The sequence below is a fragment of the Coprinopsis cinerea genome (assembly GCF_000182895.1).
Source record: "Coprinopsis cinerea okayama7#130 chromosome 2 map unlocalized cont3.2, whole genome shotgun sequence".
In the NCBI taxonomy this organism is placed as follows: Eukaryota; Fungi; Basidiomycota; class Agaricomycetes; order Agaricales; family Psathyrellaceae; genus Coprinopsis; species Coprinopsis cinerea.
Genome location: NW_003307543.1, coordinates 863,045 through 884,115, shown reverse-complemented (window position 1 = coordinate 884,115; position 21,071 = coordinate 863,045). Strand labels below are relative to the sequence as shown.

The 21,071-nt window shown below is 52.2% G+C and overlaps 10 protein-coding genes across 10 annotated transcripts; 4 read left to right on the top strand and 6 right to left on the bottom strand.

Annotated features, from left to right (window-relative positions):
* Positions 1-678: 678 nt before the first annotated feature.
* On the top strand, positions 679-1,524 carry CC1G_01071 (hypothetical protein; the record flags this gene model as incomplete). Its single annotated transcript, XM_001832957.2, has 2 exons — positions 679-1,029; positions 1,097-1,524. 2 exons carry the CDS (start codon positions 679-681, stop codon positions 1,433-1,435), a joined length of 690 nt encoding a protein of 229 aa, XP_001833009.1. The 3' UTR covers positions 1,436-1,524.
* Positions 1,512-2,432, bottom strand: CC1G_01070 (metallophosphoesterase domain-containing protein 1; the record flags this gene model as incomplete). Its single annotated transcript, XM_001832956.1, has 1 exon — positions 1,512-2,432. The coding sequence occupies one exon, from the start codon at positions 2,430-2,432 to the stop codon at positions 1,512-1,514; it is 921 nt and encodes a 306-aa protein (XP_001833008.1).
* Positions 2,433-2,794: 362 nt separating this feature from the next.
* Positions 2,795-3,454, bottom strand: CC1G_13863 (hypothetical protein; the record flags this gene model as incomplete). The annotated part of the gene is made up of 1 exon (XM_002911782.1): positions 2,795-3,454. The coding sequence occupies one exon, from the start codon at positions 3,452-3,454 to the stop codon at positions 2,795-2,797; it is 660 nt and encodes a 219-aa protein (XP_002911828.1).
* Positions 3,455-5,863: 2,409 nt separating this feature from the next.
* CC1G_01069 (hypothetical protein) lies at positions 5,864-7,060 on the top strand (the record flags this gene model as incomplete). Its single annotated transcript, XM_001832955.2, has 2 exons — positions 5,864-6,772; positions 6,824-7,060. 2 exons carry the CDS (start codon positions 5,864-5,866, stop codon positions 7,058-7,060), a joined length of 1,146 nt encoding a protein of 381 aa, XP_001833007.2.
* Positions 7,061-7,276: 216 nt separating this feature from the next.
* On the top strand, positions 7,277-8,374 carry CC1G_13862 (hypothetical protein). The gene has a single exon (XM_002911781.1). It carries the CDS (start codon positions 7,535-7,537, stop codon positions 7,985-7,987), a length of 453 nt encoding a protein of 150 aa, XP_002911827.1. The 5' UTR covers positions 7,277-7,534; the 3' UTR covers positions 7,988-8,374.
* A 627-nt stretch (positions 8,375-9,001) lies between these two features.
* On the bottom strand, positions 9,002-10,586 carry CC1G_01068 (hypothetical protein). The gene has a single exon (XM_001832954.2). The coding sequence runs from the start codon at positions 10,575-10,577 to the stop codon at positions 9,408-9,410; it is 1,170 nt and encodes a 389-aa protein (XP_001833006.1). The 5' UTR covers positions 10,578-10,586; the 3' UTR covers positions 9,002-9,407.
* Positions 10,587-12,294: 1,708 nt separating this feature from the next.
* On the bottom strand, positions 12,295-15,945 carry CC1G_01067 (ATP dependent helicase; the record flags this gene model as incomplete). Its single annotated transcript, XM_001832953.1, has 8 exons — positions 12,295-12,773; positions 12,829-13,027; positions 13,087-13,429; positions 13,483-13,849; positions 13,903-14,679; positions 14,735-15,258; positions 15,322-15,579; positions 15,653-15,945. The coding sequence occupies 8 exons, from the start codon at positions 15,943-15,945 to the stop codon at positions 12,295-12,297; spliced, it is 3,240 nt and encodes a 1,079-aa protein (XP_001833005.1).
* Positions 15,946-16,402: 457 nt separating this feature from the next.
* CC1G_01066 (hypothetical protein) lies at positions 16,403-16,890 on the top strand (the record flags this gene model as incomplete). Its single annotated transcript, XM_001832952.1, has 3 exons — positions 16,403-16,447; positions 16,595-16,732; positions 16,786-16,890. The coding sequence occupies 3 exons, from the start codon at positions 16,403-16,405 to the stop codon at positions 16,888-16,890; spliced, it is 288 nt and encodes a 95-aa protein (XP_001833004.1).
* A 147-nt stretch (positions 16,891-17,037) lies between these two features.
* Positions 17,038-18,492, bottom strand: CC1G_01065 (hypothetical protein; the record flags this gene model as incomplete). Its single annotated transcript, XM_001832951.2, has 1 exon — positions 17,038-18,492. The coding sequence occupies exon 1, from the start codon at positions 18,457-18,459 to the stop codon at positions 17,038-17,040; it is 1,422 nt and encodes a 473-aa protein (XP_001833003.1). The 5' UTR covers positions 18,460-18,492.
* A 1,244-nt stretch (positions 18,493-19,736) lies between these two features.
* On the bottom strand, positions 19,737-20,780 carry CC1G_01064 (hypothetical protein; the record flags this gene model as incomplete). Its single annotated transcript, XM_001832950.2, has 4 exons — positions 19,737-19,937; positions 19,969-20,085; positions 20,145-20,603; positions 20,727-20,780. The coding sequence occupies 4 exons, from the start codon at positions 20,778-20,780 to the stop codon at positions 19,737-19,739; spliced, it is 831 nt and encodes a 276-aa protein (XP_001833002.2).
* Between the last annotated feature and the right edge of the window lie 291 nt (positions 20,781-21,071).

The window sequence follows — 21,071 nt, the reverse complement described above, 5'->3', positions numbered from 1 at the left end:
GAAGTATAAGAAGGTAAATCTTACAAGGCGTCAGGGTAGGCGTTCTCCGACACTGTGAGCGTGGGTCATGGTCGATCGTTGCCCTCCAATACTAATGCCACAAGAGCCGAGGTCTCACGTAGCAGTGGCATTGGTGGCATGGTCCAAGGGAAGCTTAGTTAACGTCAAACAGGGCTGAATGCTATCGTGAAATGCTTGGGCCAATTGGTCCAACCCCTCAAAGCTGGATCTGGGTGTTAGGACGTGCTCCAGCGCCTGGCATAACAAGCGCCCGCAGACGTTCGCTAGACGAGATCTTTGGCCTTCGTTTCTCAGATGCAAGTACATTGACGTTTGCTAAGGCATTCCTGGCTTCTGTGCACTTGGTAGAGTTGATTAAACCTTCTGCAGCCTCATCCAGGATCCAAAGTCGCTCTTCTCGGGGTTCTTGAGGGCCGTTGGGGCCCAGAGCCCGCCTTCCATGTCCGCTGACATAGAACAGAAGCACCAATGGCCCGTCAGAGCACCGTGCACATATAGATTCATTTGTATGGAACATATCATCGACGACCAACTTAGCTATAGTCCTTCACACGCAGTTGCCGATAATGGGGCACTTCTTCAGCCTTCCCTCTATAAATCGCAGATCGTATAGAGCAGTGGCTCTCCCACCCCCTCAAAGCACTTTTTGCACTCACAATGGGCAACTGCCTCTCTGCCGACGATCCTGTCTCTCTCAGAGACCTCGTCACTCGCCCTGATGGACCTCCCGAGGTCCAAATGTCAGCGGACCAAATCCGGGCGGGCCTCAACAACGTAGCTTCCGCTCTGAACGCCAAAAAGCGCAATATCACCATCATCGCCGTCGGGGGAGCTGTCAATACACTTCTTCTCCGCACCCGTGCGTCGACTGGGGACGTGGATTTCTTTTATCGAACCAAGACGAAGCACGAAGATGTGTCCCAGGTGATCGTCGCTGCGAATACGGCGGCCTCTTCCTTGAAGCTTGGAGACCACTGGTTGAACAACCACACGGCGGTGTTCATCGAGGTAGGCGTGCTTTCCGAGACGTGGGATTACAGTGGCTGACTGTAAACTCTTCGTTCGCGCTGATTAGGAAGGTACCATCCAACAGCTGTACGACGAAGCGGTGCAGCAGAACGATGTTGTCTTCCAGGCAGCCGGCTTAACAGTCTATGCTGCGCCATGGCGCTATGCCCTGGGTACGAAGCTGGACCGTCTTTCGAAGACAGGAGCTCGGCCATACGACATGAGCGATGCTGTTGGCTATTTGGTCCAACTTATCCAGAAGCGCAAAGGGGCTGCTGTCAAGAAATCCGAAATCAAAAAGTGGGCTCAAGATTTCAAGTTTACGGTTCCAAACGACAAGTTAGTGGATCAGCTGGCGGCGGAGTACAAGAAGAAGACGGGCAAGGATGGTGTCATCAATGGATGAATCGCGATACATGGGACACTGTGAAAGGAATAGTTAGTGTACAAGTAGTGACCAAAGTATGGACGAAATAGCAAACCTATATGTCGATTGCGAAAGCCCCCTTTCTGTGCTCATTCTTGAGACCCCCAACTGAGGCAGCATTGACCATAACGGTCACTACGTCATCCCCGGAAGACCATCTCCTGAACCACCTAATCGCCTTCCACCAAGCCAATCGAAGCAAACCAATCCATCCCACTCTCCTAGCACAGATTTCTTCGTAAGCGGCGTTCGCCGCATCCCAACGGACACATTCGATGCCTCTCCCGGCATGGATGTGTCCAAAGACGTGCAATTTGGGCCTAACACGCCATAAAGTTGCTAAGAGGGAATAACAACCCATCTTGCCGAGGTCCAGGTGTCCAAACGGAGGGCCATGAGTGACCAAAATGTCGGTGAGGGGAGGGACACGAGACCAGATGTTGGTGGCCTCGGATCGGGGATTCTCAGAAGGAGAATAAAGGTTTGGAGGAACACGAGGGTACTGGAACTGCCAGGACCCGTGTTTGGGCGTGTAGGGACTGCCATATACGCGTAAGCTGCGGCCACGTATCGTGATGAGGGCGGATGCCTCCTGGAGGTAAGCGAGGCTAGGGTACGTCGACGAGATGTGTTGCGAAATGTCTGGATCGGCAAGGCAGGTATCGTGGTTTCCTGCTATGAAGAATTTGTGAGGATGAGGTTGAGATTCGAGCCACGCTAAGACGTCGTCGAGTTCCTGTTTTGTTCCAGAGTTGGTCAGGTCCCCAGCGTGGATAAGGATGTCGCCATCTGGTAGAGATGGCTGCAGGTGGTGAGAGTTGTGGGTGTCTGAGATACAGACAACGCGGATTTTGTCAAGACATTCGGGCTGCGAGGGTGGAAGGCGAGTGTGAAGCAGTCGAGCGAGGAAGAGCAGAGGAGACGACGCAAATTGTTCCCAGGTAGTTGGAGGTCGTCGATTCAGAATAGCATCCATTGACAGCAGGTATTGGCGTCGTTACCCGGTTCAGTGTTGTCGGTGGTCCCTACCCAAGGCCCATTGTGAGTTTCCCGTTCATATACTTCGTGGGCGTTGTGGGACTGTGGCAGTGATGCTCCAGCTTGTGCCGCCTGTCTGATGAGATTCAAAGTTCAAACTCAGCCAAGTCGAATAGGGGCTCTGTTTAAGCGCCTTGGAATCATGGTCATCCACGATACCCACTCGGATCTGAGCTTATCCACGAGGTAGAGCCTGTTGTATATCGACAGCAAAAAAAAAATCTATTATCTCCTATTCATCCAAGTACTGATAAGTACTGCAATTACCGAGAAACCAAGCAGGCTTGCCTTGGAGGTCCGCTATATGAAATGGATATGGGGCATCTGAACAATGATATTCATGTCCTTGAACTCTTTGTTAACATCTTCATCATCCTCTCCCAGTACTTTGCCCTCGCTGTTGGGAATAAAGACTTTCTCATGAAGAGGTTGGACTTGTGTTGCCCATTCTGGAGGCGATTCATGAACCTTCGGACGCGCCTGCAGCTCTTCGAAGTCCTCTATGATCGCAGGCGCATCTCTCGGTAATCCCAGGTCGATGCGACGATTGAAAGCGTCGCACATGAGTCGAGTGAGGACCGCAAGGATGGTGTAGCGCACTTGTTCATCGTTAGAGGGGTCGCTGGACCCAGGGCCATCGTCACTGGCGCTTGGGTCAGGGAGAGAGGAGACCGCCCACTCTGGGTGCGAGCGGCAAAAATATTCGAGTTCGTTGCGAAAAGCAACAGTGTCGTGAAGTACGAAGAATGTGTAGATGCGATAGAGACAGGCTGCTGCCGTGTCTTGGTTTACTGTTGTTCTGCTTCGCGGCAGAAGACGGGCTATGAAGTTGGAGTTGGAAGGAGATTGGATCTGTGAGCGTCGCCATTGGTGCGCTAGATGGCTGGGATATCGAGCACGAATGTTCGTTGAATCTGATAGAATTTCTCTAACTGTGGCTGGAAGCGGTTCGGTGGCCATGATTATAGAAGGGAAAAGGAAGAAATTCAAAGAACGGAAAGTACGAAGGAAGAGCCAGTGTACTCAGGCTAATGAGAGTGGATGGTGGCTATGCTTCTGTTTGATCCAAAGGGCAATGCAAAAGAATGCAAACAACGCACACGTCCGCGTCGCCGGATCACCTCTCTTCGCCGACCTTGAAACAGGTAGGACTCGGACGACCATGGCCAAACGATGCTTGCCAATGTTCTTTGGCAGTCGACATCGATACCCAAGCCAGTCTAGGTTAACAGTGCGGCACAAGGCAGTTCTGCTGGTCTTTCACCCGATTTGAATGCTCTTTAAACTCCACCTTAATCCACATTGACAATTCGGGCTGCTTGGATTTCACCAAGTCATTTTACGGATCGCTGCTGACTCGTATCCGGTGGTTTCCTCGTCGGTATCACCATGAGTCCGTTGGATTAACCTTTTCACTTCTACCTGCCACAAACGGCGGCGGCGTCGGATTCAGACACTTGCTAGGACCGAGGAGACAGGAGCTCACGTATGTTGAACCGTATCAACTCATATGTCACATTGCCCACTGAAATGAACAGTTACTAGGCTTACATCAATCCATGCTGCACACAATGATATATCGGGTTTCCAGACTCTATTCGCATACAAAGTGGGTCACGTAGACATCGCTATCTCCACCCCTGTTCTCATTTCGACCACAGCAGCTCAATTCATGCTGTCTCTTATCACCTGACAAACCAACATGCGATCTCTTCGTATCTCCAGAAGCTTTGGAGCTCATTGACTCTCGTGCCCCACTGTCTCGCAGATTCCCGAGCCCATACATGCACTGGCGTTCTTGTCTTTCCGTCTCGGTTATGTGAAATGGCAAACTGCCGCGCGCTTGTCTGGGTGGAAACGTTCTCGACGTTTAACAGACTATTCGCATCTACCCTGCGTTTACGGCAGCTCATTTAACGACACAAGGATGGCCGACAACGTTGCTTTCGAAGGTCATAACAAGAAGGTGTACACCCTTTAGCCTCCTCTTCGAAATCCTGGATTCTACCAGGCCTTTCCTTAGAAACCCGTATTGGTCATGGTTGCACGACGAGTTCCTTAGCTGTTTTCGTGAGTTGCAGACGTGCCAAGCTGACCAGACTGCCGGACGAGTCTCGTAATTCCCCCTCATTCCGTGACCTACCCACTCGGTAGAGCAGATGGAAAGCCCGAGCATCTGGCGGGAACTAGTAAAAGCTTCAAACGTTGGTGCTAAATTTACCCGCGAAAGGTGCGAGGACCTTCAACTGGTAAGCCTGTCACTGCGCTCCTCCCGGCTCTTGCTCATGATGATATCTTCACGATTTCAAGAGTTATTCCTTCAACTTGCTGTTCAACGTCCATGGCCCTGCTGGTAAACAGCTCAGAAGGCAATCGTAAAAGGTAGGAGTTGGCTATTGTCTCCTGTGCTGTGCTTTTAATTTCGGTCGTTTTAATCCAATCTGACCTTCTTCATCGGCCATAGGGAACCACGAGGTCATTCGCAAGGCCATGAAGGTCGCTTATGGCATGAACCATACATGGTTTGTCCAGAGGATTCCAGCTCCCAAGAGAAACGAGTTTGGAGAAGAGACGTTCAATGAAGGAAATAGGCGGAGCGTGCGAGGATATCGCTTCCTCGACGAGCCAGCGATTTGGCGCACTCGGGAATCATCATGACCGTCCAATTGCAAAATTCTTCCATCTATCAGGCCATAATAGCTGTTACTATCACTAGACGTAAGTAAGTTCAGGGTTTGAACGTCCTCAGACCCATTTAACTGCTAAGGGATTCAGTTTGCAGGCTGTATGGTCGAGCGCTTAGATCTTCGGGGCCGGAGGTGGTTTGTGGGATATGCGGCTTGCGCCGAAAATTGGATGAGCTAAGCCAGCTTTTGGAAGCGACTTGGAAAAGAAACTTGGTGATTTGGTTGGCAGCTTCCTCTTGTGTCCTTCAAAGGCTAATTATCTCCTACGAAGGGAGAACTTTGGATTCACTAATTGATAAAGGAAGGGGTCAACAACCAATCAAGACATGGGTCCAGGGCATTCACTCTCTGCCTAGAATCGGCCCGTGCCATGGACTCTCGGCGAAGGGAGGTTGTGACTTTGGCGTATTCTTGCCTCGAGGCGGGGCACGTTCTGATCCCATCCGGAAAGGTATGCGATTATCTGTGGGATACCCCTGATAAAGCCCGAGTTGGGGATCTGAGATTCTGCCACCTAGACTCGCGTGCTTGGAACGTCAATCCCAACCGAGTGCGACTTCTTCTCCCAGGCAACTGGCTATAAAGCAAGCGCCTCCCGTCTGGTCCCTTTCCCTTTACCCTGGACGCTCTCCCTCAGTCAGCAACTTCATCGCGTTACATTAGGCTTTCGACAACCTTTCTGATGACCGAATACGCGATCCCCCCTCATAGGCTCCCTGAATTCATGTCGGCGAGAGAGCGCACAGCTCACTGGGTCAACAACTATTCTCCCGAAGCAGTGTACTCCCCCTCGTACCCGCCAACACCAATCGAGGGAATGAACGTGCCTCCTTCACCCGCTGTCAGCACGCATTCATTACCGCCTCAGATGGTTTTGCGCTACAACGACGGCCGAGGCGACGTTCCCATTCCTCACCCAGCCTCGGACTATCACTCTCGCTCGGACAGACGGCACAGAGTGCACCATTCGAGTTCTAACTCGAGCTCTCCGCTGTCACCTCGGAGCCGTGATACACCGCCGCCGCCCACCCCAGAAGAGATTCGCGTATTGCCGTCGCGTCCCATCAACAACTCTTCGTCCACCTCAAGCTCCCGCCAAAGTCACACTCACGGCAAATCAATTCCTCGCCCGCAAACTACCCCGCCGCGCGAGGAGATTCCAACTGGAGCTCACTCTCGACCTAGGCTTCCAACTCTCGCAACCGGAACGCAGGCCTATTCACCCTGGGTTCATCCTGGGCCGCAGGCGCACCACTCGAGACACGTTTCGGCTAGTACCTACCCGGCGGGCCAACAACGGTACCCTGACCCAAGTGCCTTCCACCACCCTCCCCGTGTCGGACCAGATGGCATGATTTACAGTCATTCGGCGCCCCCTGTTGTTGGTGTGGGATACGCACCACAGCACCCAGGGATGTACCCGCAGCCATACCATGGAGAGGAGCGAATCGGCCGAGGAAGGGAGCGTCATATGTCGACCGGCTATGGACGGGGCAGGAGGCCAGTCAATCCCGTCCACTCGTCAGGTTCTGCAGAAAGCGACGGGAGCGAGAATACGTACTACATGGACGGCCAGAAAGTACACGTTCTGGTAAGCCGCTATTCATAGAAGCTTCGAATCAAACGTTAACGAAGGATGCAGGCCCACAGTCCCGAGAGGTCGGTCGACACCGCTAGTTCTACCACAAAGGTAGCTTCTCCCTATTCGCAAGGATCTGCGAAGAAGCCTTTCTTCAGCCGGATCTTCGGTCTCGGGGGCCAAAAGCCCTCGTCCCCATCGTCCGCGAAGGGTGCGACCATGCCCAGTGGCCGAAAGCTCCAGCGCCGACACTCCGTCGGTGAATCCCAACGCCCTCTCAATGCGAGGCACCACCATTGAAGAAAGAAAGCAATAAAAACGAAACGAACGCTCGGAAGTAACAAAAGGGCTACTATGGCCTCCCTGTATCATCTCATTCCCTTTTCAGTGTTTTATCTTCTTCGACAACCAATTCATTTCGACGAACTATTCTCGCTACGACCATTTATATGCATCTCATCCACATTTTCTTGCATTATCACAATCACATTTGCCGTCCCTTTCATTCGACCTCGTCCGACGTCGACGACAGCCATTCCAAATACAGTATCGCTCCCGTCTAATACCACTCCAGCTTTCCAGCCTTCAAGGTTTAAGGCTTAATGACGCTTCCGATGACCAGCTTCACTATCGCCACCCCCTACTCTCTTTCTTCAAGTTCCGGATCTTGCTAGTGCGATACGTTACTTCGAGACCTTCCTCTCCCAGTTCGCCATTTCATTACGGGTCTGGACGGACCGTGGGCTCTAGTGCTTTTCAGCACACACATGATCCATGACGTCCAGGCAAAGAAGAGGACCACAGATCGCTACTCTCCTCGTAAGCTCGTGCAGGCTGACGAGGCCACGAGAACGCCGTGGGGCCTGCCGTGATTACGGGCGTCGTTTACCTGTTCCAGTCACTCAAGCTACTAATCCCCGTCGCACAATCCTTCTCAACTTGGCAATTGCGACAATTCCGCCTCTCACAAATCTTACATCTGCCCTCCACCAAACCATGTTTCCGACCTCCATTTTCGGAGGGCTTCCTATAGGGTGGTACTTTGTGGGGATACCGTGGAACGGAGGGTACAATGACGCGATGGCACATCCAAGCCACGAACACTCTACGCACGTTCTCTCCGTCCATCTTGCCACTTTGGCCCTGGTTCTTTGCCCAGGGGGTGATATGCTCACCTACGGGGATTTGTGGCGCGATGGGGTGTGTTGGACGCGTTGGGTGAAGTGACGATTGGTCTGTCGCCTAGGGCTGACTGGTGACATGAACAGGCGACGGTTTTGACATTCTTGACATATGTTCATGAATCTGATAAGGTATCATATGACCTCTACTATCTCTCGTTTTTTTGACTCGGTGCATCTTGTTTTCACTGTTAGCGATCTATGTTTTATCTCCTCGTTTTTTAGGTCTGTTTCCATTTGCTTGGTCCACTCCCTTGATCTATGCCGCACCATATGACGCTTTCTATGTCTCCCTTTGCCTGCTCCTAGAGCCTATGGCTCGTCTTTTTGCTTTCCTCTATGCCCGCACACTCTTCTTCCTCCCCTTGTCTTATTCATAACCTTGTATTGGTCCGAACGATAGTGAAGAAGGTCTAATAGTAGCAGCTGTAGCCCAAGGTCGACAAAAGCAGTAGACAATACAATCCAAAGTGCATTTGTAGTCGACATCTTGAATTCAATTTTAAAGGCTATCCGAACGGGCAAATTGGAGTCTCTTTTTTTCCGAGTACGTCCTCACGTTCATTTCCAGCGAAGGCTCCACGTCAGCAAAATCCACCTAACGTCTATTCTTGCTGCTGGATTTACGTATCGGCAGACCGACTTCAGTCCTCGAAGCCACTCGACGGTAAAATAGATCGCCCTTTGCTCTTCCCTTCACATCTGAATTTAGCGCTCGTCACCGAAGGCCTGATTCAATGGCTCCAACAAGATCTCTGACAGTCGCAGAACCGCTCGGGCGTATAGACTTCAGAAATGAGTGTTTGAATTCACCAACCGAGATGTTCCATTAGTATATGTAAGATACCGAGTAATACCAGATCCAGAGAGAAGAGAGAAGAAAGGACGAAAGAGCCTGCCACACGACATGCACAGAAGAACTTGGAAAGCATACAAGGGACTTGTGTAGTTGGGCGAGTGAGGGAGGGAATTATAATGTACGAGGGGTCGTCAATAAATACCTATAGATAAGAAAAGGATGGACGCGACGCCGTGCGCGCAATGAGCTGTCATTATAGTTACGGGAAAAGCTCAAGCAAAAACGGGAGGAAGGAGAAAGGGGAAACGGGCAAAGCCCAATGGAGAAAAGGAAACGGTATCCTTTGGCCAACAGACAGGTAAGAGCACAAAGATGCAGGGTAACTTGGCAAGCAAAACTGGTAGACGAAGAGAATTGAAGGAGGGACTTGGATAGGAAGATTCCACAACCAGAAGGGTATTAATAGAGAAGGAGCGGGGAAGGCATTCTGGGGATGCAGAGACTGGCAGCAATTTGATCTTGGATATTGAGAGACTGGTTATCAGATTAAGGAGCGTAGATATTGTGGAGAGGTGCGTCGTCGGTTCAGGGGCGTTTGGGCGTTGGAGGGAACTCCTCGCATGCCGGGTTTCATTTCACGCTTTGGGCGTTTGGTGCATTTCCGTCATCATGAGTCCGAACTCTTGCCTTCTGGGACTTGAGTGTCATCAGTAGGCAGAGTTGGCAACGGGGGTAAAGGAGGTGAAGGTGAGGTCGACAGCGTGCCGGTGAGCGTCGAAGGGAGGTTGGGCTGGGATTCGTGGCCAGTGACGCCGTTGGTGACAATTCCATTCAAAAAGTCGACGCGTGGTGGGAGGTCCTTGTCCGTGGGCAATTGTGGCTGCGATTTGGACTGCTTCAGTGCCCCGCTCTTCTTCTTCTTTGGTGCCTGCGTCCGACTCTCGATCATAGCCTCTGTCTGCCCAATACTGAGCAAGAACTCCTGCCCAATCTCCTCTTCCCATACCCGCCCTTCCTCTTCCGGCTCGTCGGTGACGTGCGGTGTCGAGTTGTTGAGGATCGATCGTAGGCGTGGCGGTCGACCTTGGTCACCAAGAGAGTCGCTCTGTTGGAGAGCAATGGGTGTAGGAGGTGCACTCCCATCTCCAGAGCGTTTCACCTCACCGCTATCCTCGCTACTCTTCTCCTTTCCCTCCCCATCCTTTTCATCTCCTTCCCTATCCTTCTCCCCAATATCCTTCTTGCTCTCCTTCTTGGCCACCTTTTTCCAGATCTGCTTGCTCGCACCCTTTACCAGACGGCCAAAGACCATGAACGGATCTTCGTCGTCGTCCTGGGCATTCGCCTTTTGTTCCCTCCTCTGCCTCTCCTTCTCCATCGCGGCAGCTACCTGCCTGGCTCTCGCCTCCGCCAGTTCCTCCTCTGTCCACATGGGATTTTGGTTGGCTCCATAGTGAGGACCAGGGTCTGGATCATAGTAGTTGTGGTTCTGCCTCCGCCGCCGAACCAACTGAGCCCGAGCAGCCATACCCAAAGGCGCCGTGGACCTCCGTTTACGAGGCGCAAGCTCTGGCAGCGGGGCGAACTTTACATTCAAGCCCGTCTGGCTGCGTTGAATCGACAGCGAAGACGTCGATGCGCCTGGTGTCGTATGAGCCCCGGTGGTCGTTGTGGACGTCGTAGAAGATTCTAAGATGCCGGTCGGCGACGACGTTTGTGATGATTGGACCGAAGACGTCGCCGAGTCGCTGCTCGACGGGATCTCCAGCGTGAGTGGTGCGGATTTGGGGAACGCGATATCGCTCTTTGACGATGAAGCAGCGGACTCGTCAGACATTGTTCTCGTATCGTGTGGGATGGTGAGTTTTGGGGGGCTTGTCGGTACCGGTGACTGTACGTTGGCAGTGCTGCGAGTAATTTAGCTGGAAACAGGTGATTGTCGACACAAGCGAGGTAGATCCGGAATTGCTCGTAAAGTCGTCTACTGAGCGTCAGAGGGCTGTCGTCTGTGGTGGTGGTAGCCCCTCGTCGTCGTCGTCAGAAAAGATGGGCCGTACAATATCCCCTTGGGCTGGATGCCGGGTCGCGGTCGTCGTCGTTGTGGGTTCTCTTCGCTTCTACCAGGTTAAAGTAGCAGCGAGACGTCAAGCTCTGCTCGTCCTCGTCTGCAAGCAAGAAACGTAAAAAACAGGGAATGAAATGGAGAGGAAGGGGCGCGGCTGGTATAAGATGAGACAAGGGAAGATCGGGCGGAAAAAGGCCCAAGCAAAGTCTAATCACAGACTTGTCCTTCTTGAATAAAGAAACAAGTTGGACTAGGAAATCAAAGGTGGGTAGGATAGATAGAGGAAGAAACCCTAGAAAATGACAAAAACGCCCCAAGAAAAGACTTAGAAACCAAGGAAAGCAAGAACACAAAAAGGGGGAAAAGAAAATGGACAGGACATCGAATGGATCACCCAATTTTGATGGGATGATGATGCCCACTTGGCGAGCGCTTGGTGACACCGGCACATGGCCGCCGTCGTTCCTATCCTCCCGGAACACTTGATTGCAATCGCTAAAGTCAATGAGGGAAACTGAAATCACCGGCATACCACCGATATCATCTCACTGTCCTTTGCAACGAGCAAGCAAGACGACTGTTAGTCTCATAGACTGCGACATTGCAACATTGACAGCGAACGGGGACCGGAAACAAATTGATATCGTGTGCCACGAAGGGCCTGATGCAGGCAGAACGGTTGGTCCATACGAATTTTGAAACTTCAATAGTTTTGCCGTCCTAGTAGGGTCCGTCGTACAACATCCAGTGCCACAGCTCAAGCAGAAGATGGGACTCGTCTTGATTGACCGTCCCCGGCTTGACCCACTTCGTGGCGGTCGACATCTCAGTAAACACGCAATGTTCATTTACATATAAAGCCCTATACACAACCGCGCAGTCAAGTCGAAACACCCCAGTACTACTACATCCGACCCCATGCAACACGCCGAGCAAAAGCAATCTCCGGTCGCAGTAAGACGTGAGCAGGTATAGGTCAGACACTGTGAATGGTCAAGGGTGAGTCACCAAGGCTGACAACACAACAAGAGATTAGCTACGCTAAACACATTGCTTTCGTAGCCATTGGGTTCAAGCTTTCAATGGGACTGGCAATAGTCGGATCGGATTTTGGTGGGGACGGTGAAGTAGTCGGTCGGTTCAACGGGCGCATGAGTGATTGGTGTAGACGGGGGCAAAGAGATAGGGATAGGCCCAAGCAGCAATCATGATGAAGAACATCACGCTGCTGCACAAGCACCAAAGCGACCTGCTCCCCACCCCCGCCATCACATGTCTTCCTCCGGGCCAAAGACGTGACGGAGGGGTGTATGTCGCAGAGGAAAAGTATGACGGCCCAAGGCATCCCTCCAGTTCCGTAACGGATCGGAAGGAAGTACCTCAAAGCCCCTTCCTCACAAGAAGATCGAGTTCAAGTCGGGGGTTTCCAGTTCAGTCGTCATCATCGTCGTCGCCTGTGTCGCTCGGGACGAAAGCGTCGCCAATCCTGCTAGAAGACTGTAACTCCGCTTTGTGTACCTGTGTACTGGCTCTTCATATCATCCATGTCCCCTCCATCATCCTGACTCTTGTAGTCGTATCCGATCATGCTTCCCAAATCGCTCTGGCCAGTGACGCTCGAGCTGCCAAACGATCCTCTCCTCCTCAACCTATCGCTTTGAGAATAGGCAAGGTTGCTGCTGTGGACACTTCCGCCACCAACAACACTGCTGTTATCCGTAACGCTGGGTCCGGCGTCTTGAGAGACGATGGAAGAGGCGTAGCTGTAAGTGCTTCGTTTACCGCCGTTGACACCGCGGGGAATGCCAGCGCTGAATGGTCCAGGAGCGCCGAACATGGGGAGACCCGAGGAGTAGGTGGCTTGGGAACGAAGCGATTGGACGTCGGATGGAATGTATCCCATGGCATCGTGAGTGCGGTAGAAGCTGGCATCGAAGCGGGAAGGGGTACCAGAGCGACGGCTCATGGCTGTAACAAGACGTCAACGACTCAGGAAAGCTGGAAGAAAGGAAGATATACGCACGATCGACAGGCATGCCAGAGTTGGAAGGCAAGTAGTCCCTGGCAACGGTCTCGTGGCGGCGGAACTGTTCCATCGACTTGACCAGCGAACGGCGGGGCTTGCTAAACTGAATCATGCTGGGCTGCAGGTTATTCAACGGGCCTTCGACAAGGACATTCGATTCCTTATAGTGGGTGAGAAGGTAATGCCACAAGGGATGCTACAGCAACATTGTCAGTCTCACCTCATCGGAACTCCAAATGGAAACGTGGAACATACCTTGCTCAAAACCTTGGGGTTGCCCAAAATAACCACACCATACTTGGCTCGGGTGAGAGCGACATTCAAACGTCTCGGGTCGTTCAAGAACCCGATACCCTGATGCTCGTTACTCCTCACACAGCTCAGAATAATATAGTCCTTCTCTCGGCCCTGGAACGCGTCAACACTAGCGACTTCAATCTCCTTGTACAGGTCTTTCTTGAGTGAGCCATTGAACTGCATGTAGTTGACGATGTAGGAGCGTTGGCCTTCGTAGGGAGTGACGACACCAATTTGATTGGGGACAACGCCACTCTTGAAGAATTTGGTGACGATCTTCTCGACGTTGGAGGCTTCAGTTCTTCATGCAGAGGGTCAGCATTGAACCGTGTCAGAAAATGCGATATAACATACCGATTCAAGAACGAAGTTCCACTGCTCGAAATCTCTTCCTGACCAAGGTTTTGGTAGAAGAACATGGGAGTATCGGGAACGGGCCAAGGGAAATCCACATTCTTCCTCAATCGTTCAGGAGCAGTGACGCCGTTCTGGAGCGAGCCCTCGTAGAACATGTTGGAGGGGAACTCGGACAAGCAGGGATGCATGCGATACTGGACCTGCAAACGAATGGGTCGGTTGCCAAGCAAAACAAGTCGCTCGAAGAGAGATTGGGTAAGGCCAGCACGGGCAGCTTTCTTGTTCATGATGACAGGTCCGAGCTGCTGGTGGTCACCGACCATAACGACTTGCTTGCACCCAAGGACGAGCGGGATCATACATTCTAGAAACGTGTCAACAACAATCGATCGCGAATTGGAATGACTGAAAACTCACCAGGTTCGGCAGCCTGAGTAGCCTCGTCAATAAGCACGGTCCTGAACCTCAATTTGCTCAACCTCGGGTCACCGGCTCCAACACAAGTGCAGCAAATAACATCAGCAGCTCCCAGAATCTCCTTCTCGCACTGGCGGATCAACGTCTTATACTTCCTCTCATCATTGCTGCTCAATTCTCCCTGTTCGTTCTTCAACTGAATCAACTTTTGCAACTCGATGTGGGTGGTGCTGTTGGCGACTTGTTGGTGGAGAGTCAGGAAGTTGACACTCGAGTCGAGAGCTTCACGAGATTTGGCGGTCAGACGGACAACTTTGAGACCAGTAGCGTGGATCTTCTCGGTAAGCTGGTCGACAGCAACGTTGGAGGGGGCGCAAACGAGGACCTGACCCGGGTTCATTTTGGCGAGATGATAGACAATCGAGGCGGAGGTCACAGTTTTACCCGTGCCAGGGGGTCCTTGGATAAGGCTGAGAGGTTTCTGCAAGACGCTCTTGACCGCATACATTTGCGAATGGTTGAGCTCGGGAAGCCCAGGCGCCGAGAACCGCTTGGGCATCTGGGTACGAAGAGACTGGGCTTCGACTTCATGACCGAGGAGCTTGTGGTAGATATAACCGCTGACACTCTTTTCGTCAACAGCAAAGGTTTTCATTGCCAACTGCATCCTGTCGAAACTGGTCGACTTCCAAACAAAGTCGGCTGCAAAGTTGTGGGTGCACTCGGAAGGCACGCCATCGGATCTTCTCAATTCGAGACCGATTTCGTCAGAAACGTCTACAAAAAAAAATGTTAGCTCTGCAATAACCAAGGGGAACCGGGGACCACCTACTGTTAGGGATCTTAATGACGTGGCCGACACCTTCCCAAGCCTTGTGAAGCTCGCCTTGATACCTCAGTCTCAATTCATCCCCAACAGCCAACCTAACCTCTCCACTCTCCAGCTTGGGCAAACAGAACCAAGCGACACGCTTCTGGTTCAAACCCAAATCCCATCTAACCGTGATATCCGTCTGCGTCTGGCTCTCCTTCAATTTCTTGTCATAGTCAGCTTCGATTTTGACGAGGGGGCCAAAGATGTTTTGGTACTGGTACGCATCCTCGTAGCGCAACAAGATGGGCTGGGGTTCATCGTCCACGCCAGGCTTTTCGAGATCTTCAAGGGTAGCGTTTGCGTTCTCCCTCCAGAGATCCTCGAGGCGGTTGATCTGATTGAACGAAATTTGGCGAGAACGGAGCTGCTCTTGTTCACTGGGCGGCTTAACGAGCCAAGAGAGGAATGATCTATCGTCAATCAAAGGCGCCCAAAGCGATGCATTCCACGAAATATCTTTGGAAATGGCGGCACAGGGTTGTCTAATCCATTCCAGATGTCAGCAAATGTCACTTGAGCTGTAAATCAAACCCCGAAACCCTCACCTGCACAAAAGTACAACGACGGTGTCGCTTTTAGCGGGGATGAAACCCAACATGAAGACATTCTTGCTTCCACAGTTGTAGCACTCGGGCGTAGTTTCGCCAAGTGGACTTTCAGCGTGCAAAATGACCTCCTTGTGCTTCGCGCGAACAAGATGGTTGACGATGTGGGAGGCAGATGTGTTTCCACGTGAGTTGCAGAACCACTTGGAGCAAATCAGGCATTTGACGACCGATGCAGGCGAGTGAATGCCGCAATAGCTGTAATCCAAATATCAGCCTCTGAATCCGCGTGGTTGTGGTGGCGTTAAAAGCACAAGAATGAATAACATACCTGCAAGCATGAGGAGGGAGATCAACCTCAGCCTCGTCTTTGAGATCATCTAATACTGCGTCAAAATCTTCATCTAGGCCGGTTCCCTGTTGGTTCTTGGGGGAAACATGGCTATGACCCGCGTGTCCGTTTCCTGACGAGCTTGGGTTGTATTCGGATAGGGAGAGATTGGATAAGTCGACCGAGACATTATCTTGAGTGTTGGCGGTGTATACAGACGACGTGTCATCGACGACGCTCATGCCGCCGTACGACGAGCCATTGTCGTACTGGAAATTGTCAAAAGTATCCATGGTCGAGGTTGAGGAGAAAGAAGCGAATCAGCTTGTACACCCGCTCATAAGCTTACTAAGCGACGCACCCGTCTTCGACTCAGAAATCGTCAGCGACTTCTTTACACCGCTACCGCTGGTGACTGCATTGGAAGGGTATGTGGAAATGCAGGACGAGTACGGAAAGGCTGTGGATACTGTCAATGTTTTATTTTTGGAGAAACATAGGTCTGATCTACGAGGGGCCACACGATCTCCCATTGGCATCTACATAGTATGAGGGAAAATCGATTCTGACATTTGTCAGAATAAAATAACCAGAAACGACGTAGAGTGTGCAGATAGTGTATCGAGCATGGTCTCACAGGGTTAGAATCGATCCCAGCTGATCTGGGCGTCTATTTGTCGGAACCGGGGCATTGCCAAGCTCTTCCCTCTTCTTCCCCACCCTCCACCTCGAGTTCCTCAAATCACCAAAATGTCGCGTATAAACGGCCCACCAGAGGCAGAAGTCATCGTCAACGTACGTTCGTTATCACCCTTTGCAATCACCGAAACAAGAACGCTCATCTCGTGCTCCTTCTCCTACTTTTCCCCCATGGTCGTTATTGAAATCTTGCTCGTCCATCGACGACGATGAACGCGTATTCCCGCGATGATGGGCGTATAGTACGCAGACGGCTTCGCCTACTCCAAAAACAAGCTAGAAGACGCCTTCCGACCCGGTGGGTTCTTGGAAAACCCGCCTGCAAAAACACCCCGAGATCCTGGACTGGCATCACTCTCGAAAGCTGATGTCGAGGTTATCGTATGTATCCCATACTGAATGCTTTCTGTCTCCTGTTTCTGAACATATCGTAGGTTCATGAATTCGATATCCCGAAAGCACAGGCGGAACGTGTATTGCTAGAAAATGGCGGAGACCTCAAGAAAGCTCTCGACTCGCTCATCTACCCTGCTGCATAAAGGAGATCTATTATCCTCTGATCTAGCTGGTTCGAATGATAGTTTGCGTTGCTCAGTCACTCCAGGTTGCTGCGATTAAGATATATGAAATTACGAGGTACCGTCTAAACTGATAATATACTGCGTGAACGGGAACCGCTGGTAAAACTACGAACGCTTGGGTACATTGGCCTTTACCAACTTCTTCAGGCTGGCTACAGAAGCAGCCGTGGGCTGCTTCCTACCCGGCTTCCCATATCCATCAAGAGTCACCGCTCCCTTCTGGACAATCGCGGAATAGCCATAGGTGCCTGGCTTGCTGGTATTGGGCCAAGACCTCTGAGCGAGTGGTCTGTCAGGGACCACCGCCGCCTTGACGTGCACCCCGTCAAGACCTTCCTGGTGCTTTCCAACCACCGAGGGTGCCTTGTCGAGAATGAACGACGAGAGTCGGACATTAACAACGCTCCTATCAAGCGCGTCTTGCCTGGGTCCAGTGCCCCTTGCGAAGAGAGGCCTCTCACCGGGGCCCTGGAGATCAGCGACGACGCCTGCAAAGCTGACCTGTTGGGTTCCTTGGCCAGTGAATTTGCCGCTGTTTTGTACTTGCAGGACGAATGCGGGTTTGGGTGCGGTGCTGTAGAAGGTATCGAGGAGGGAGGGGTGAGAGTAGATGAGTCCGCCAAAGCGGTGAGGCTGGGGTTTGATCTTGTGCTGAACAAAGTCGCGGGGAAGGGCTTCGCCGTTGGCAGGGTCTGCAGCGGCAGGCTCGGTATCGCGTCGGGCATACTCCTCCTCCCAGAAGTTGTTGAGGAAAGCACGGTGGTCGGAAGACATGATGTTGGCTGCGGCTAACTGCAAGTCGCTCATGTCAGGGCGAAGAAGCGTGCCGGTCGTCTCACCCCTCTTCTCCTTTTCGCGAAGCTGCGTACGCAATTCAGCGAGGAAGGCTGGGCGGAGTTCGCGCAGTTTCTCGAGGTATCGCTCGAATTCGGCGTTGGTCATGGCTTCCAGGTTGGGTTGACGGTAGTTCCAGGGCTTGGTCTTCTGCTCGACAAGGGGTGCCCGAGTTGGGTAGGTCGCGTCGGCACCATAACCACCTTTGCCCTTCTTGCCCAAGTCCTCCAACAAAACATCCTTCTCTTCCGCTTCCTCCACCGGCTTCTCCTCAGTGTGATACCGATACTCGCTGTCCGACGCCTGGTCAAACTCCGAGTCTGTAAGCCACAGGCTGTCCTGGATAGGACCCAAGTTCTTCTCCCACGTCGCGCCGACTTCAGGCTTCATGTTCAGCTGCTCGAACCGCTTCACGAACCGTACGCTTCCCTCCGCGTTGTTCCATTCGATGTACTGCGCGTGGTCTTCGTACGACTTGAGCGTGATGTACGCGTCCTTCCGTCGTTGGGAGATGGGTCTTTTCAAACCCCAGTTGCCTCGGTGCGCGTAGGCTGGGGGTGCAGAGTATGTTTGCTTGATTTCGGGGTCATAGCTGGCAAACCGCGACCGTCGTAGGAGTTCGGCGAAGGGTGATGCAGGGGGGAGGACACCCACAGGGGTCTTTGAGAGCTGCCTGGTGGCAACCGCAGCCATTGAGTTTAGGGTTGGCTCGTCGTTGGCTACGACGAAAACCGGGGAGACTTTTTTGACGCTGGCGCTGTAGACGTCAATTGCCGCGTTCTCGGAACAGGGAAATTTCTTTCCAGCGGAGACCAAACTTCGGGCAAATGCCGAAAAGCGGAACTATAAGAGCACCCTGTGCGCGTTTTTTTCCCTTTTTCTCACCCAACGGCATCCAAATTACTGTCCTGTCCTACGTCCCTCTGTGGACACCTTTTTCACTGGATGGACGGTCCAGACAAATGTCGGAGAGGAAATCTTAGATCTCTCAAAAACAATCTTTGCTGATTGTTCCTCCCTCTGGTCGAGGGACTAGGACGCAGGATCACCTGGAGAGGCCTACAGTCCCCTTTTCTTCTGTTTAGTCGAACCTGCAATGACAATTGGTTTTCTTTATACCCTGTTTCTGGTTCTATCTTCGCAAGAAGGCACTCAGATGAACAATGGTGAGTTCCTTCATTATTTTTTCTTCGGTTAGCGCGTATGAGCCAGTGATGAAAATCCTGGTAAAGGCACACAACCCGTCCATAGCCCTCTGGGTTAAGGATCCCGCCCTATGTTTCTGCGGGCAACGTTGTCTCCCGATTGCGTGGAGCGTCGTTGGCTAGGTTGCGGATGGAGAGTTAAAGGCGAGTCTGAGGCTCATGTCAACGTCGCTGCTATTTATTTCGTCTTTCGTTTCATTATGATTTGCATCGGAACGGCACTAACGACTGTTACGCTTGTAGGCTCCATCACTCATAGTTCATCCCTTTACAGTCGGCGAAGGTTAAACTGACGCTGTAGCTCCTGGACTCAGCTGTCCTCCTGCGTTTTCGTTTTGACGGCCAAAGTCACCCTGCCAGTTCCCCCAGTCAACTGATTCAGTCGCCGCTGTGTTTTAGCGCGAAGATCAGGGCGTAGTCCGGAATCCGGACTGTCACGTTTTTTGTCAGGTGACGGACGTGACGCCTATCGAAGATAGGCAGTCCGGTCAACCTCGGAGATTTTTGGCGCGTCGGTCCTTATTTTTCTTCGATCTACCACCACATCCGCTGTAATTCACATTTCTACCCTCAATAACAACTTATTGCTTCCAATCTTTTTGCTACAATCTCGTCTCATGGGCCGTACGAAGGGAAAGAAAAAGGGATGTGGGGTGAAAGGGAAGAATAAATCCAGAAAAATGGCCTCGAAAGCGACAACCCCTCTTGCAGCAGGAGTTCGGGAAGACCTGCCTGCATGTGAAACCCCAGGCGCACCAGACACATCTACCAGCCTTGGGGAGCCTTCAGGACGTATACGAAGGCATGTTTTGCGATCAAAAACCGTCGAATCCGCAGAGGACCGAGCTGGACAGCTGGAGGAAGCTCGGGGGGGCTTGCCTGGGTATGAACGCGAAGCTGGGGGCCAGGACCAACCTGGAAGACACTCTCCAGCTCCAGAAGCGTCCAAAACTTCGAGGTATGTAACTATAGTATCGATTTAAGTCGTTAATTTAACCCTGTCGCCCCAGGACGCTTGCGCAGGTTCCAGACGAGCCCGAGCGCCATGGAATTCGGGGAGGAAAGCGTTCGCTGGAAGATAAGATCGCTCCATTGCTCCAAGAGATCCGGGGGGCTGGTATTAGCCCGTTCGACATTGTATTGTGCCTACTCGACGAAGATTCATCAACCTACCATACAAAATGTTTTGCCGTATCCAGTCCCAACGTCGATGAGGGCGTCGAATCCCGAGCACACCGCCATTGTCGCTCTGAGCTGGAACTCTCGCGGCACAATCCCACCTCCAGACGCAAGGAATATCGCCATGCACGCCTTCAGACCCCATAGCATCCATTTTGCTGAGAATTCGGTCCAAAATTCTGTCGATATGGCGCGTTCTTGCGGTATAAGTAGCTGGTAGGCGGCGAGGGCCTGCTCTATCGTTGTAAATGTCGAAATGGACAACTTATCCGGCATTCGAGGGCCATATTCGATTTCCAACGCAATGACGGCCTCGTCGTCAGCGTCCATGTCGAGTTTCAAGGGCCAGATCGCCGAGATGAGCTCGGAATTAAATGGATTGTGGAGGTATAAGGCAAGATGCGCGATCATAAGGACCGACGCGCCAAAAATCTCCGAGGTTGACCGGTCCCTCTAGCGAGGAAAAGCGGAATGTCCATCACGTGGCAAAAAACGTGACGCCCGAGCTACGAGGGACCGGACTCCGGTCTAATCAGGGCGAGGGAACTGATCTCTGCTTCTCGTCGATGTACCAACCAGGCCTGGTTTGCATCGAAGGATTCCAACCATGGCATCCGTCTCCGCCGGCATCCCTGTCCCGCAGTGGCGATCAATTGTCGTCCAAAGTGTAAGCCAGGGAACCGAGTCAAACAGTTTGGGAAAACGATGGGACGGTGCGTTCACCCTTCACCCTGCTCTCGCTGATTGGATTCCTGTTCCTAGGACTTTCGTTTCATTTCGTTGGCTGATATGGAGTCTAATCGTCGGAGGAACCTTATAGGAATGCTTCCATCGTGGCAGAACGACGGACCAAGGCGACAGATGGGGATTTGGTGCTGCGATGTCTTCCTCGATGCGATTGTTTTGGTGCGAGTCCGCGGC

What these genes read in the sequence shown, in the direction of transcription:
- CC1G_13862 (XM_002911781.1), top strand. Translation starts at nt 7,535, where the DNA reads ATGACGTCCAGGCAAAGAAGAGGACCACAGATCGCTACTCTCCTCGTA.
- CC1G_01068 (XM_001832954.2), bottom strand. Translation starts at nt 10,577, where the DNA reads ATGTCTGACGAGTCCGCTGCTTCATCGTCAAAGAGCGATATCGCGTTC.